General features: G+C 43.3%; 1 protein-coding gene across 1 annotated transcript in view; it reads right to left on the bottom strand.

Moving 5' to 3' along the window:
- The window catches only part of RECK (reversion inducing cysteine rich protein with kazal motifs), an 801,790-nt gene that overhangs the window by 732,275 nt on the left and 52,319 nt on the right, over positions 1 to 17,196 (bottom strand). Inside the window, exon 2 of the mRNA XM_044293464.1 lies at positions 8,857 to 8,912. Coding sequence (XP_044149399.1) covers positions 8,857 to 8,912 — 56 coding nt within the window. The remainder of the gene's footprint in view (positions 1 to 8,856; positions 8,913 to 17,196) is intronic.

The raw sequence follows: 17,196 nt of genomic DNA, 5'->3' as shown, positions 1-17,196 counted from the left end.
TGTCGCTGCAAAACTTCAAGTTCACAGTAGAACACAGGGCAGGCCGGTTACAGGGAAACGCGGATGCCCTGTCCCGAGTACACTGTCTGGCGTGTGTTCACCCCCTCAGGGTTGAACAAAGGGGGGAGGTATGTAGGAAGGCGCAAGGGTCAGTCATTGACGGAAGGTACGTGTCACCGAGGTTCTTGGCCTCGGTGAGATAAGAACCAGTTATTTTATGTGTCAGCCGCAGCTAGTGCTCACTGACACTGTTTTATTCTTAGTGTGGCTGAAAAGCCGATCCGGGCCGGTTCTTATTGGGAGCAGCCAAAGAGCAGGGTGGGTGGCTGTTCCCCTCGTCCAGGCCAGGTTTTGGGCTGGGGTTTAAAAGCCCAGCCAGAAGCTCAGCTGGGTGTGGTCAGTTCCTCCAAGTGAGAGTGGAGCTGTGAAGGCTCTGGGCTTCTAGGAACTGCATGAGAGCCGCCAGCTGGAAGCCAAGCGCCCTAAAAGCCTGCTGTGGACATCCAGGTGACTTGTTTGTTTGAGTTTGGTGGACTTTGAAAAAACCACGGAGGAATTCCTGCGGTGTGAATTAACACCAGGACTCTGCCAAGTGTTTGTTTTATTTTGTTCCTTGTTGTGTGAATAAACACTGACTTTTTCTTTACAACCTTGTTTTTGCCTCTGTACTGCGTCCGCTTACCCTGCCTACCAGAGCGAATCCCCACAATATATATATATATATATATATATATATATATCTCCTCTCTCTGGCATCCTACCACCAAGCTATGACCACGGGCCTGTTCATTGTGGCCACAGGGACACAAATATGTATCCGGTTTGTGCCTATGATGGCCGGGTGATTCATAATTCCTAATGAACCGCCGGCTTCAATATGTCCGATACCTCTGACTGAACTGGGGACTGGCCTAGACGCCTAGACCCCCTGCAGAGAGGTCTTTCCTGTTCCATTAGCTGGGTTTTCTGGCTGGCTGAATGGATGTGTGAACTTGTAAACAAAGGTGGCCTGCAAGAAGTTATCTGCCAGTTGACTGGGCTTTGAAGCTGTGGAGCTCACTACCTCTGCTACCAAAAAGGTCACTGGCTGGTCTTGAACCCAGGACCTTGTGTATCGGAGGCCAAAATCTTGACAGATGAACCACAGGCTTGACACACACACACACACACACACACACCTAAATTAAGCTTTATCCCCAATGTCCATGTATACACAGATGTATCTGTAGATATTAGTACATTGTACAGGAAAAGAGCTTGTACACGAAAAGAGCTCTCCATAGCTTGGCTATTTTCGGAAGCCCCATTGAAATTAATGGAAAGTGCACTGCAAAAGTACAGCCAACGCTCTATTCACTTCTATGGGGGTTATGGAAATAGCCGAGCCAGCAAGCTCCGTTCAAAGAATAGGTGTGGGTCCCACGGGTGGCACACGCAGCTATTAGACATTGGGGGCATATCACTAGGATATGCCCACAATGAGACAACCCCTTTAACCCCTTCCCGACATGTGACATACTATTTCGTCACATTTCGGGTCTTTAAAGATAGCAACCCGCTGCCTGCTCTTTCCTACTGCCAATGTCCGAGATGGGCGGTAATGCCGATCGCTGTTATGTCATGTCAAACCTGACCATGGCATCTGAGAGTGCTGAAAACCAGAACATGCACTTCCAGTTATGCTCAGACTCCCCCGTGCAGCGCGGAGCCAGAGCTTGTTTGCAGCAGCCTCTGTCACAGTCTTTCCTATGGAGCTCTTGCCTTTAATAAGGCTTCCTAGGAAAGTAGTAAAATAAACATAGATTCCCTATGGGAACTATAAAAAAAAAAAAAAAAAAAGTGTACAAAAATAAAATTAAAATCAAAATCAAAAAGTTCTAATCACCCCCCTTGCCCCAAAAGGAGCATAACATTTTTTTTAAAAAAGTGCCCGCACTATCCAAATATATAAGTATTAATCCCATACAAAAAAAAAAAGGGAGGAACGAAAAAGGACAAATTAAACTTTATCAAAAAGCTGTACTTGTAGATAGTATAAATTAAAACTACACATTGCCCCGCAAAAAGTTAGACCTTATACAGCTCTGCACACATAACTACAAAAAAGTTATAGGGGTCAGAATATTACAGCAAAAACGCAAGGAAAAGTATACATATGTAGTTTGGCTAGATTCATACTGCCCTGGAGAATGAAGAGCACAAGTTAGTTTTACCACATAATGAAAGAAAAAAAAATTTGGCAAAATTTTGTTTTTTCCCCCAATTCCATCACCCTCATAGATCTATGTGAATAGAAAAAAAAAAAAGTTATGTCTCTGCGAAGGCGGGGAGTGAAAAATTAAAACGCCAAGTCAAAAAAACCTTCTCGGTAGAAAGGGTTAAGTCTTTTTATAATATTGTGGTACTCCATGTAGGGATAAATCTTCAACTAATAATAGTAAGTAACCACAGCACTCAAGTAGATCTAAAACAAAAGTGTGCCGATGCAACCAGTTTTTGGGTGTATTTAGTTGATCTATGAGTACCTCCATTCATCCTTGCTTCTGGGATGAAATACTTCTGTGGCCCAATACTATTGCTCTTTTACACTTGCAGTTTCTTTTAATTTACAGTATGTCGGACAGACAGGTGACAGACCGTTCTAAGGGAACGGGCAGCGGCCAAAATGTTTCTGGAGCTGGCAGAAGTAGCAACAGAAGGAGGAAAGGGGGGGGGATAGGTTGCAGCAATAGGCCAGAGCTGCCAGTGTCATCTAGCGGTCGTGTTTTGACCAGCAACCCAGATGTCCTTGAATGGTTGACTCTGTCTTCTACTTCATCACAAGTGACATCAGACACCCCCAGCCAGGAGTTGGTGGGTTCCTCTGACACCATGCTTAGTTGGCATAGCCCAGGAACAAGCTCTGTGCCCCCACCTGTCCTCAACCTGCCTCTGTCATTTTCTATTCCTTAAGCTGGAGAAGTATTGTATGCCGTCAGATAGGCTCCACTTTTCAGCGAGGACAAGCTTCTAGAGGACAGTCAGCAGCTACTACCCAGCCAAGACCTGGGGGTCAGATTCACTGTTTCCTCCAGTAGACGGGCAAGTAGTGACTACGAAAGTCATGCGGGAACTGGTATTGTAAGCAGTCAGGCACGTGGCCCCGAGACTGGAAAGAGTGACATCAGTGACGGGTAGACAGTAGTTGACGATGATGTAGCCGACCGCACGTGGGAGCCAGGTGAAAAGGGGGCTTTATCATTAGAAGAGGGTGGCAGCTTGCGTGTGAGGCAGCAGGGTGGTAGCGTGGCTGTGAGTCAGGAGGTTGGCAGCAGTGTGAGGTCGAGAGCCAAACGTGCCAGGGATAGACCACCCGCTACGCAGGAGTCTACCTGTCCAAAAAGTAGTATCGATGCAAGGGTTCACGGAGGCAGCGGTAGCAGGCAGTCAGCATGGAGTGGTGGCGGAAAATGCTGTATTCGGCTGTGTGGCAATTTTTCATCAAGTCACCGGAGGACGTCAGCATGGCCATTTGCAGAATCTGTTGGCAGAAGGTGAAGTTCAGCCGGGGTACCAATGTTGGCACCACGGCCCTGGGTCAACATATGCAGCATCACTATAAAGTTGCCTGGGAAAACCGTAGCACTAAAGTAGTGGTAGAACCTAACCCAGCAACCGCTGCATTACTATAGTGGCCCGCACCCATTTTCCAGTGTTTAAGGCTCCACCACCTCAGCAGAGGGGAGCTGTGTTTCCTTCCCATAATCTACTAATCGTGATGCTCCTGCTCCCCTCTCTACTCCTCGTCACTCATTTTGTCAGAAATAGATCATAGAGGTGATTGCAAAAAGACAACAGTATTCATGCACTTCTTGAACGGCACAGAAGCTGAGCCTGCTCCTAACCAAGTTGCTGGTACTACATTCCCTCCCTTTCCATGTGGGTGACTCTGCATCTTTTAGAGAACTGATGGCTTGTGCAGAGCCACGGTGGAGAGTCCCAAGCTGTCATTACTTCTCCAAAAAGGCTGTACCTTCACATGTACAGTACAGACCAAAAGTTTGGACACACCTTCTCATTCAAAGAGTTTTCTTTATTTTCAGGACTATGAAAACTGTAGATTCACACTGAAGGCATCAAAACTATGAATTAACACATGTGGAATTATATACATAACAAAAAAGTGTGAAACAACTGAAAATATGTCATATTCTAGGTTCTTCAAAGTAGCCACCTTTTGCTTTGCACACTATTGGCATTCTCTTGATGAGCTTCCAGAGGTAGTCACCTGAAATGGTTTTCACTTCACAGGTGTGCCCTGTCAGGTTTAATAAGTGGGATTTCTTGCCTTATAAATGGGGTTGGGACCATCAGTTGCGTTGTGGAGAAGTCAGGTGGATACACAGCTGATAGTCCCACTGAATAGACTGTTAGAATTTGTATTATGGCAAGAAAAAAGCAGCTAAGTAAAGAAAACCGAGTGGCCATCATTACTTTAAGAAATTAAGGTCAGTCAGTCCGGAGAATTGGGAAAACTTTGAAAGTGTCCCCAAGTGCAGTCACAAAAACCATCAAGCGCTACAAAGAAACTGGCTCACATGCGGACCGCCCCAGGAAAGGAAGACCAAGAGTCACCTCTGCTGCAGAGGATAAGTTCATCCGAGTCACCAACCTCAGAAATCGCAGGTTAACAGCAGCTCAGATTAGAGACCAGGTCAATGCCACACAGAGTTCTAGCAGCAGACACATCTCTAGAACAACTGTTAAGAGGAGACTGTGTTAATCAGGCCTTCATGGTAGAATATCTGCTAGGAAACCACTGCTAAGGACAGGCAACCATCAGAAGAGACTTGTTTGGGGTAAAGAACACAAGGAATGGACATTAGACCAGTGGAAATCTGTGCTTTTGTCTGAAGAGTTCAAATTTGAGATCTTTGGTTCCAACCACCGTGTCTTTGTGTGACGCAGAAAAGGTGAACGGATGGACTCTACATGCCAGGTTCCCACCATGAAGCATGGAGGAGGAAGGAGGTGTGATGGTGTGGGGGTGCTTTTCTGGTGACACTGTTGGGGATTTATTCAAAATTGAAGGCATACTGAACCAGTATGGCTACCACAGCATCTTGCAGCAGCATGCTATTCCATCCGGTTTCAGTTTAGTTGGACCATCATTTATTTTAAAAAACAGGACAATGACCCCAAACACACCTCCAGGCTGTGTAAGGGCTATTTGACCAAAAAGGAGAGTGATGGGGTGCTGCGCCAGATGAACTGGCTTCCACAGTCACCAGACCTGAACCCAATCGAGATGGTTTGGGGTGAGCTGGACCGCAGAGTGAAGGCAAAAGGGCCAACAAGTGCTAAGCATCTCTGGGAACTCCTTCAAGACTGTTGGAAGACCATTTCAGGTGACTACCTCTTGAAGCTCATCAAGAGAATGCCAAGACTGTGCAAAGCAGTAATCAAAGCAAAAGGTGGCTACTTTGAAGAACCTAGAATGACATATTTTCAGTTGTTTCACACTTTTTTGTTATGTATATAATTCCACATGTGTTAATTCATAGTTTTGATGCCTTCAGTGTGAATCTACAATTTTCATAGTTATGAAAATAAAGAAAACTCTTTGAATGAGAAGGTGTGTCCAAACTTTTGGTCTGTACTGTATGTTGAACAGAAGGTGGGCCAGACAGAGTTTGCCAAAGTTCACGGCAGCGCCAACGTGTGGAGCTGCAACTATGGTCAAGGACAATATATGTCCTTTACAGCCCACTGGGTAAATGTGGGTCCTTCCCAGCAACACCAGCAACTTGACAGGTGACCGCACTGCCTCCACATTCTCAAGCTGTGGGTTCTGCACCAATGTCCTCTGCTGCCTCCTCATCCTCCACCCTGTCCTCAGCCTCAACTGCAGGCACAATTCGGAGTGCTCCTCCAGCATACCACATGTGCAGGGCACAGCGGTGTCCCTGTTTTGCCCCTAGTTTGCCTGGGTGAAAAGATTCACCTAGGGGAGGAACTACTCTGCTTCTTCCATCAAGAAATAGAATACTGGTGGTCTCCTTGCCAACTGAAAATCAGATTTATGGTCACCGACAACAGGAAGAACATTGTGTTGGCGTGGAGTCAAGGAGCACGTGTTTAATCTGGTTTTAAAGGTGGTTCCTGAAGTCTTCAAACCATGTGCCTAAAAATGGATAGGAAACTGTGCATGCACTCTTACACTGCAAAGCATACCCTTCTTGAACTGCAAACGCAGAATGGCATTCCCCAACATCGCCTCATATGCAACATTTCCACCCTTTACATGTCGGTCCAACCATATGTGCAGAGGAAGGCCGTAAACGATTTATTGATGATGCAGGTGGCCAGGAGCACTCCACTGTGATACTTGACGTTTGCCAGTGGCAGCTCATGTGTGACACCTGCCGTTTGCTCATGCCCTTCGAGGAGGCCACTTTGTCAGTCGCCAGGACTACATGATGAACAAGGTCATTCTACTGCTTCTTGGGGAACAGATGCTGCTAAATCTGTCTGACCAGGGGACAGAAGATGTGGTTTCTATATCTCATGTATAACCTATTAAACCAACAAGATGTTGGCAAGATGCATGACATCACAAAAAAAAAAAAAGACCCGTAGGGACACATACAAAAAATATGAAACTTTATTAGGTAATAAAGACAAATAATTACAACAACACATTAGAGACAAATATATAAAATGGTAAAGCAGCAATGCACGTAGTGTTGCATGAAGTAGCTCACCTGCTGACTGACAAGGCGTAAGATCCCAATATCTAAGCTTGCTTAGCACAAAGGCAAATTAGCAATACCAGATAGTTTCCAGGAGATCATTGGTATACTATCTCATAATCCCAACTGCCTTATATGCAAAACTCCATAAAAAAAGGTACCAGTAGAAAACCATCAATGGAGGAAAGCTACAGGCAGATAAACAGGGAAAAGGAAAGAAATACCTGGGAAATGGTAAAGTAGAGGGATCCAACCTTCAGTCAGCTGTGAGCACACCCCGTCTCACGTTTCGCTCCGCTTCTTCAAGGGGCGTATCTGATTAAGCACTCAGCCACATTATATACCCAGAAGCTAATTCAATGTGTGGCACACCTGTGGATGGATCAACTCTGCTAATCTCGGGCGGAGTCCCGCGAGACCGGTGTGGTTACACCACCTATCGTCATCAATCCTCCTGACCTAAAGAGGCCCTCCCCCAATGTTCGTGGCTAATCTGGCGAGACTACGCACGGGACAGCCTCCTCCAACCGCGGTCACGTGACTGCGACGTCACCAAGCAGATCACATGATCGCACCCAAACCATCTCTAACCAGAAAAGTGGAATCTCGCCACTGACATGTACCTACATAGGTATAGTATTAAAAGACATTGTATTAGAGAGTGGAGTTAACAAAACCAGCGTGTGATATATCTAAATAGTAAAATACTTTATAAATCGTGCTAAATACAGAGCATACTAGTCGATACATTTTACAAAGGAGACCAAGAATCACAGGACATCAGTATTCATACATAATAGCTTCTTTTGACACATTATGCACTATAAAGTGCTCCAGTGTAATATGTACATATGTAAATAAGTAAATGAGTAAATAAGTAAATATAAATGATGATTATAAATTCATTGTGACACATATAAAAGCTTAAAAGGTAAACAAGTTGTGCTACAGTTGAGTGCAAGTGACCGGCAGTGAACTAAAACCGTGTAAAAAGTGATATATCCAAATAGTAACAATACTGTATATCCCAGGTTGATTATAGCCCAGATTTTGCGATTATAATTACATAAAGTTAGACCTAAAAATGGACATAAAAGGGAGCATATAAGTCCCATCATCACGCAAAAGGCCCACATCTCAAGCAGAGGTACAAAGGATTTTTCTACATCTCATAGCCACGTCTCCTGTCCCCTGGAGGACATTCATGCCCAAGCAATTTATACAAAAATGGGTGTTTTTTCTGCACAAGTGACAGGAGAGGAGGAGCAAGAGGAGCTAGAGAGTGATGAGCAAAACAAGGCAGATGACCCTGACACACTGTGGCAGTATGCAGTGGAGATGGAAACAGGGAGTCCCTTGCACAAATGGACCGATGGGCGCTCAATTGCTTGCGTAGTGACAGCCGAATTGTCACAATTCAGCAGGGGGAGGACTACTGGCTCTCCACCATGTTAGACTCTTGCTACCAGTCCAAAATGGGAACTTTTTTCGACCAGCCGAGAGGGAGGATAAACTGAACTACTATTGAGACATCCTATGTAGTCAGTTGCCAGTGCCTATGTGCGCCATCGCCCATCCTCACAAAGGTCTAACGGGGGTAACTTCCAGCACTGCCGGGGTTGCAGAGCATTATATTGATTTATGATGCTGTGTAACCCTTAGATGTCTGGAATGTATTGGATAACACTGACATAATGATGTCAGTGTTATAGAATACATTCTAGAACTGCAAGGGTTGCATAGCATCATAAAATCAATATAATATCAAGTGGCAATAACTTTGGCTCATCAGAGCCAATACATTATAATACTGTAGGGAGCTCCTGCTCTGTACAGTATTAGAACAAAGTTTCATGCGAATTGACTTTAGGGATGAGTGAATTGACTTTGGATGAAACATCCAGTCTTGACCATTGTACAAAACAAGCACTTATTAACCTTTTGTGCCACCCCTATCTTCTAATAGATTGTAAGCTCTTGCAGGCAGGGCCCTCATTCCTAATTTTACTTGTTGACCGTCATTTGTCGAGGATAGGGCACGCTCTTCACTTAAACTACATATCTTTGGTGCAGTAATAGAGACGGTTAGAAAAAAAAAATTATAATAATTCACATTTGGAAATACCTGCTCACAAGTTTCACGGCACGTAAGTTCATTCGCTTGATAGCAGCATGATGTATCTATAGATAGAGGGAAAAAATATGTTTACGTTTAGAGATACAAATATAAATAAAATTCTGTAATGCAATGCAGAAAGGATAGGTGCAACAGCTTATTATGAAATACCTGTTTTGTAGTAAAGAAAAATAAATCTTGGCATGTCCCATAGCTATGCCATGTTCATTGTGCCTATGATTTAGTCTGGATATATCCTACTAAAATAGCCAACCCCAGTGAATTTACAATGGCAATACAATGCCTTTTATGATAAAATATTAACACACCTTATAGAGCAAACATTGCACACAGGCAAGGTCTAGCTATTTGATAACAATATAGCAAATTATTTGCTGTTGCATTGCAATGTGTGACAAATAGAGGCCTACTTCCGTGTAGGATTTATGTATGTGTTATGTGATTGGTGGCATAGAGTATACACATTCTCAAATATTGTTTGAGCAACTGTGAAAACATAGTAGGAACTTACTCCTATTGGCCAACTGACCGCTAGGGAGCTATTTGGTTAACTGGGGCGGGAGATCAATCTGAGTGAACAGAAAGAGGTAGGCCTAAGGAATGTAACAAACCATCGAGGAAAGAAACGCCTGAAAAGTAAGCAGCTATGTTTATCGGAAGAGCAGTATCAGAGCGGTGTGCCGATAGCCCGAGTAAGAATACTGAGTAACCATTATGTAGAAATGAAAAGAAATGCAGCTTTAAGTGGAAGCAGAGCATAACACATGATGTAAGAACAAGTGGGTGAATGCAGCTCTGGATGTGAGTGGTACCTAAAAACATGGTATGGGCACAGCTCTGAGTATGAGGAGCATGGTATAAAGCAGCCGTATGAATGCAATCTGAAAGTGAGAAGAGTATAAATGTAATGCAACAGCGGACACATGAACGCAGCTCTAGTAGTGAATGGCGTATAGGACAAAATGTACATGCAGACACATGGACGTAGCTTTGAAGGTAACAATCCTAACCATGATCATTTGACCATTGCACCCAACCCCCTTCGCCCCAGAGTGCTACAAGTCACGGACCGTGTAACCAAGTCCGACCCTACCGTGAATGCCAGCACTCGCCTGGAACCTTCTGCCATTGCCCAGGCGCAAACGAACCTCTACATGATGCTGCAGGAGTCTTTTTTTGTTTGACCATTGATCCACATTTACCATCACTTAAACCCAGCATGCGTAGCTTGAGCCAACTGCAGACACGTGCCCCGCATGTAAACCAGGTATCAGAAAACATACAACCATGCCCACTCTAAGCACATGCTACCCCAATAACTGTATGAAATGGCCCCACCAGGCCTCTGAATAGCCGGACAAACAATACAAACAACCATGGTTCAACCATTAGCGCCCAAACTCTGCTTCATATCGCGGACTGCAGCATGGGTCCCATGCAAACAACTCTGATCCTACCATGAATACCAGGGCACTCCTGAGACATTCTGCCGTCGCCCAGCCGTAAGGAGCCTCCACACCATGCTGCTGTATCCTAGAGCTGACTCAGAGGTAGTGAAATCAGCGTCAGCCTGGGTCCACAGGTGCCTATGAATAGCCTAGTAATTAGCCAGCCTGGGCCCACAGGTGCGTGTAATTAGCCTTGTAATCAGCCTCCCCTCCCACAAATGCAGAAATATATTTGCTTAATACATATATACACAGACACGTAATACAGAGGGGGCCATCATATATATTAATAATACAGAGGGGGAAATTATATATTCTAATAATACAGGAGGGGCATTATATATACTATCACTACAGAGGGCATTATACATATAGGGACTATGGGGTGAGGGTGCATTATACTGTATGTAGTGGTACTACAGGGGGAACAGCAGTGGGGCTTTATAAATGCTGGGGACACTATAGGAGGCATTACAACTTCTCGGGGCACTATAGGGTTGCCTTATAAAGGGGTCTTGTTACTGCTTGCAACACTATAGGGGGCCTTATTTCTACTAGGGTCCCTATGGGAGTATTATTAATATTAGGGGTGCTGTAGGTGTATTTTTATTGAGCTAAAGTGGTTGCTATTGGGGATTATCTGTATGGCACCATTGTTTCTTCAGTATAGTATTGGGGAGCACAGAGGGCACAGTATTGGGGGTAGCAGCAGGGTGACAATGTTCGGACAAAAGAAGGGGGGGGGGTGATAGAAAAGTGAGGAAACTAAGATGTCTGCATGTTAAACTATGCAGAAACGAGACATGGCTTGAAGAATTTATCAAGGCTGTCTGATCTCCAAATGGAGATGAGGAAAGAGAACATCCATATCAGAGGACAGATCACTGGATGCAAGAGGCATATAGCACTGTATTATCCTGTATGTTTTGTAGAGATGTATGTAATGTCAATCCAAATATCTCTTTAACAGTAGGGCTAAGAGAGTTGTGGGACTGAGAATTTTCTGCCTATGGGGCAGCAGAAAGGCTAAAATCAGCTAATATCTTTAAGCCACTGAGGGCCTTTGTAGGCCCACACAGACGTAGCCTGGCCCAAGGTCACATTGTGCCTGTTCTGAATTCTAGGGCCTCTCACCACGACAATGCAGACAATTTTCACTGTGCGCATAGCCAAGGTGGGCGCCCCAGAACTCATAACAAGCATTAGCCTTGATGTCCACAATGCGCTTGTCTTAAAATCCTGAGGCTAGCTAGCAGCAGGACTTTGAGGGGGAGGAGGTGTCTCAAAGCTCTTACAGTGTTATCACTAAGTTGTCTGTGGCGTTGCATAGGATTGCAGATTGGAAAAAGGGGCATGTGCACATGTTAGGGGGGGGGGGGGGGTGGTGCAATACTTGGCTTGTCCCAGGCGCTGGCACCCATTCCAATCTTCAACATTCTTCAAAGCCTCCCCCATTACTTGAATACCGGCTACTCCGCCTAAAGAATTACCACTTTTATTTGAGATCTAGAGCAGGAGATGAGAACCCTGCAGACTTTGAGATATCCATCATCTCAAGCAGAGATAGTACCCCCAAATCCTGACTTAGGCCTCTCAAGTTAAGCCAGCCCACTCCTACCAAGAGGGAAAGAACAGGCTAGTTTACCCTATTCCTTCCAACCTTTTTCATTCATTCCTGGCTGATATTTACAGTCAGGAAATAAAACAGCAAAATACATACAACAGTAACCAATTTGTAGTATTCCCAAGTCTGGGGTACTAAAATTGCCTTCAACAGTAAATCTGTAACCTCTACCTGAAACAATACCTGACTGATCATCTGAGGACGATTGTGATTCCTCATTCTGCCCCTACTCTGAATGAGAGACAGAAAAATCTGAATGTTCTACTGTACGGAACTTTAATTTTGTGTGCCCAGACAAAGAACTCTTAAACTCCTCCATTGAAGAGGGAACATCTTATTTACAGTTCTGTCCAAAATAATAGCAGTCAGATATCACTAACCTGATCAATCACTGTTTTTGGTAGAACTGATATTTCTACATGGCAAATAATTTAGTAGCAGGTGTAGTAAAGTAATAGAAATGCTGATTCTCTGTACGTCAATCACTTATTGAAAAGGGAATGTTCAAAATAATACCAGCATGGAGTTCAATTTGTGAGGTAATTTATTCTTTGAAAAACAGGTGGCAATTATTGCCCTTATTTAAGGAAGGAAGCAAATGTTGTACATGCTGGTTGCAGTGCATTTCTCTCAGAAATTCTGAGGAAAATGGGTCGTTCCAGACATTGTACGTTGATTTAAAGGGGTTCTGCACTTTCATTAAACTGATGATCTATCCTCTGACTAGTGAACAGAGCTTAGCCGTGCCCACGCTAGTTGATACTAGTCGTTACGTCAGTGGGCCGGCAGCCCGGCGGTAAACAGTGAGAAGGCTGCGGCGCTGCTCGAGAGCCGCTGCCTTCTCAAACAGCTGATCGGCAGGGGTCCTGGGTGTCGGACCCCCACCGATCAGAAGCTGATGATCTATCCAGAGGATAGATCATCAGTTAAAAGAAAGTGCAGAACCCCTTTAAAGTTGATTGGAGAGTGAAAAACATATAAAGAAGTGCAGAAAATGATAGGCTGCTCAGCTAAAATGATCACAAAAGCCTTAAAATGGCAACCAAAACCTGAAAGATGTGGAAGAAAGCAAAACACTATAGTTCGAATTGATAGAATAGCCAAAATGGCAAGGACTCAGCCAACAATCAGCTCCAAGAAGATCAAAGAAGGTCTAAAGTTACCTGTACTGTTAATTAGAATACGCCTATGTGAAGCCGAGCTATCTGCAAGAAGCCCCCGCAAAGTCCCACTGTTGAAAAAAAAAGACATGTGCGGAAGAGTATCAATTTGCCAAAGAGCACATTGACTGGCCTAAAGAGAAATGGCGCAACATTTTGTGGACTGATGAAAGTAAGAGTCTTCTTTTTGGGTCTAGTGGCCGGAGACAGTTTGTCAGACGACTCCCAAACACTGAATTCAAGCCAAAGTAAACTGTGAAGACAGTGAAGCATGGTGACGCAAGCATCATGATATGGGGATGTTTCTCATACTACAGTGTTGGGCCTATTTATCGCATACCAGGGATCATGGATCAGTTTGAATACATCAGAATACTTGAAGAGGTCATGCTGCCTTATGCTGCAGAGGAAATGCCCTTGAAATCCCTGAATCTTAATCCAATAGAAAACTTGTGGGGTGACATCGAAAATGCAGTTTCTGAGGCAAAACCAAGAAATAAAGAAGAACTGTGGAATGTAGTCCAATCATCCTGGGCTGGAATACCTGTTCACAGGTGCCAGAAGTTGGTTGACTCCATGCAACACAGATGTAGAGCAGTTCTCAGAAACAGTGGTTATACAACTAAATATTAGTTAAGTGATTCAAAGGAAAGCAACATGTTCAAAAATTTCTGTTTATATGGCGGAGCTAGCCGCGTCAGGGAATGGCTGCTTGACTCGTGTGCTCCGGTCCACAGCGCTCTTAACAGCCTTATACAGCGCTCCCTTCACTCCAAACTATGGGGAAACCGTCGAAAGACAAAACCAGAGTGTCGCAGGGAACCCCTAAGCACAATAGGGGACAGTCAGATATGGACAAGTATCTAAAAAAGAAGATTTCCTCTCCGGCCTGTAGACCCAAGATGGCGCCGGACGCCGCTGCAGCACAGAGCTATACAGAAGACTCGGATGACGAAGGCTCCTGTGCTACTGTATGTCAGAAGCTCACTGTAGAAGCGACTCCATGCCGATTACTAGAACCTTTCTCAAGGAGTCCCTGACTTCAGCTTTTGAACTTTCAGCTATTAAAGCTGACATTAACCCCTTAAGGACCAGGCTCATTTTCACCTTAAGGACCAGGCAATTTTTTGCAAATCTGACCAGTGTCACTTTAAGTGCTCATAACTTTAAAACGCTTCGACTTACCCAGACCGTTCTGAGATTGTTTTTTCGTCACATATTGTACTTCATGACACTGCTAAAATTGGGTCAAAAAAGTTAATTTTTTTGCATAAAAAAATACATTTTTTACCAAAAATTTTGAAAAACTAGCAAATTTCAAAGTTTCAGTTTCTCTACTTCTGTAATACATAGTAATACCCCCAAAAATTGTGATGACTTTACATTCCCCATATGTCTACTTCATGTTTGTAGCATTTTGGGAATGATATTTTATTTTTTGGGGATGTTACAAGGCTTAGAAGTTTAGAAGCAAATTTTGAAATTTTTGAGAAATCTTCAAAATCCCACTTTTTATGGACCAGTTCAGGTTTGCAGTCATATTGTGAGGCTTAGATAATAGAAACCTCCCAAAAATGACCCCATTCTAGAAACTACACCCCTCAAGGTATTCAAAACTGTTTTTTCAAACTTTATTAACCCTTTAGGTCTTCCACAAGAGTTGATGGCAGATGGAGAAACAATTTTGAAATTTCTATTTTTTGGAAAATTTTCCAATATAATCAATTTTTTCCAGGAGTAAAACAAGGGTTAACTGCCAAACAACACTCAAAATGGGTTGCCCTGATTCTGTAGTTTGCAGAAACACCCCATATGTGGTCGTAAACTACTGTTTGGCCGAACGGTAGCACATAGAAGGAGGGGAACACCATATGGGTTTTGGAAGGCAGATTTTGCAGGACTGGTTTTGTTTATACCATGTCCCATTTGAAGCCCCCTGTTGCACCCCTAGAATAGAAATTTCAAAAAAGTGACTCCATCTAAGAAAGTACACCCCTCAAGGTATTCAAAACTGGGTTTACAAACTTTGTTAACCCTTTAGGTGTTCCACAAGAGTTAATGGCAGATGGAGAAACAATTTTGAAATTTCTATTTTTTGGAAAATTTTCCAATATAATCAATTTTTTCCAGGAGTAAAACAAGGGTTAACTGCCAAACAACACTCAAAATGGGTTGCCCTGATTCTGTAGTTTGCAAAAACACCCCATATGTGGTCGTAAACTACTGTTTGGCCGAACGGTAGCACATAGAAGGAGGGGAACACCATATGGGTTTTGGAAGGCAGATTTTGCAGGACTGGTTTTGTTTATACCATGTCCCATTTGAAGCCCCCTGTTGCACCCCTAGAATAGAAATTTCAAAAAAGTGACTCCATCTAAGAAAGTACACCCCTCAAGGTATTCAAAACTGGGTTTACAAACTTTGTTAACCCTTTAGGTGTTCCACAAGAGTTAATGGCAGATGGAGAAACAATTTTGAAATTTCTATTTTTTGGAAAATTTTCCAATATAATAAATTTTTTCCAGGAGTAAAACAAGGGTTAACTGCCAAACAACACTCAAAATGGGTTGCCCTGATTCTGTAGTTTGCAAAAACACCCCATATGTGGTCGTAAACTACTGTTTGGCCGAACGGTAGCACATAGAAGGAGGGGAACACCATATGGGTTTTGGAAGGCAGATTTTGCAGGACTGGTTTTGTTTATACCATGTCCCATTTGAAGCCCCCTGTTGCACCCCTAGAATAGAAATTTCAAAAAAGTGACTCCATCTAAGAAAGTACACCCCTCAAGGTATTCAAAACTGGGTTTACAAACTTTGTTAACCCTTTAGGTGTTCCACAAGAGTTAATGGCAGATGGAGAAACAATTTAGAAATTTCTATTTTTTGGAAAATTTTCCAATATAATCAGTTTTTTCCAGGAGTAAAACAAGGGTTAACTGCCAAACAAAACTCAAAATGGGTTGCCCTGATTCTGTAGTTTGCAAAAACACCCCAAATGTGGTCGTAAACTACTGTTTGGCTAAACAGCAGGACATAGAAGAAGGGGAACGCCATACGGTTTTTGGAAGGCAGATTTTGCTGGACTGGTTTATTTACACCATGTACCCTTTCAAGCCCCCTGATGCACCCCTAGACTAGAAACTCCATAAAAGTGACCCCATCTAGGAAACTACGGGATAAGGTGGTTGTTGTTTTGGGACAATTTTTGGGGTAAATTAGATTTTTGGTTGCTCTATATTACTCTTTTTTGAGGCAATGTAACAAAAAAATTTAATTCTAAAATTGTTTCCACATTCGCTATTTAGTTTTGTGGAACACCTAAAGGGTTAACATAGTTTGTAAAGTAATTTTTGAATACCTTGAGGGGTGTAGTTTCTTAGATGGGGTCACTTTTTTGGAGTTTCTAGTCTAGGCTACATCAGGGGGGGCTTCTAATGGGACATGGTGTAAAAAAAAAAAAACTGTCCATCAAAATCTGCCTTCCAGAAACCGTATGGAGTTCCCTTCGTTCTATGCCCTGCCGTGCGGCTATATAGCTATTTACGACCACATATGGGGTGTTTCTGCAAACTACAGAATTGGGGCAATAAATGTTTAGTTTTGTTTGGCTGTTAACCCTTGCTTTATTACCGGCAAAATGGATTTAAATTTAAATTTTGCCCAAAAATAGGTGTTTTGGCACCGTTTTTATTTTATATTTTTAACACCGTTCATCCGAGGCGTTTGGTAAAAAGTTATTTTTATAGCGACGACTTTTACGCACGCGATGATGCCCAATATGTATGGCTCTCAGACTTTGGAGACACTAAGCAGGCATCCTAAAACTGCGGCCCTCCAGATGTTGTAAAACTACAATTCCCACCATGCCCTGATGATGGCTGTAGGTTGTCTGGGCATGCTGGGAGTTATAGTTTTACAACATCTGGAGGGCCGCAGTTTGAGGATGCCTGCACTAAAACTAATATTTTTGGGGGAAAGAAAAATTGTTTTCGTGTCTCCAAAGTCTGAGAGCCATAGTGTTTTATGTTCTCTAGTGAACTGTTGGGGATTATAAAAATTTAGTACTCCATGGAAGTGTGATACTCCCTGAAGCA

This window comes from Bufo gargarizans, chromosome 5 (assembly GCF_014858855.1).
Source record: "Bufo gargarizans isolate SCDJY-AF-19 chromosome 5, ASM1485885v1, whole genome shotgun sequence".
In the NCBI taxonomy this organism is placed as follows: Eukaryota; Metazoa; Chordata; class Amphibia; order Anura; family Bufonidae; genus Bufo; species Bufo gargarizans.
Note: the sequence above shows the minus strand (reverse complement) of the source record. Positions and strands in the feature narration are given on the sequence as shown.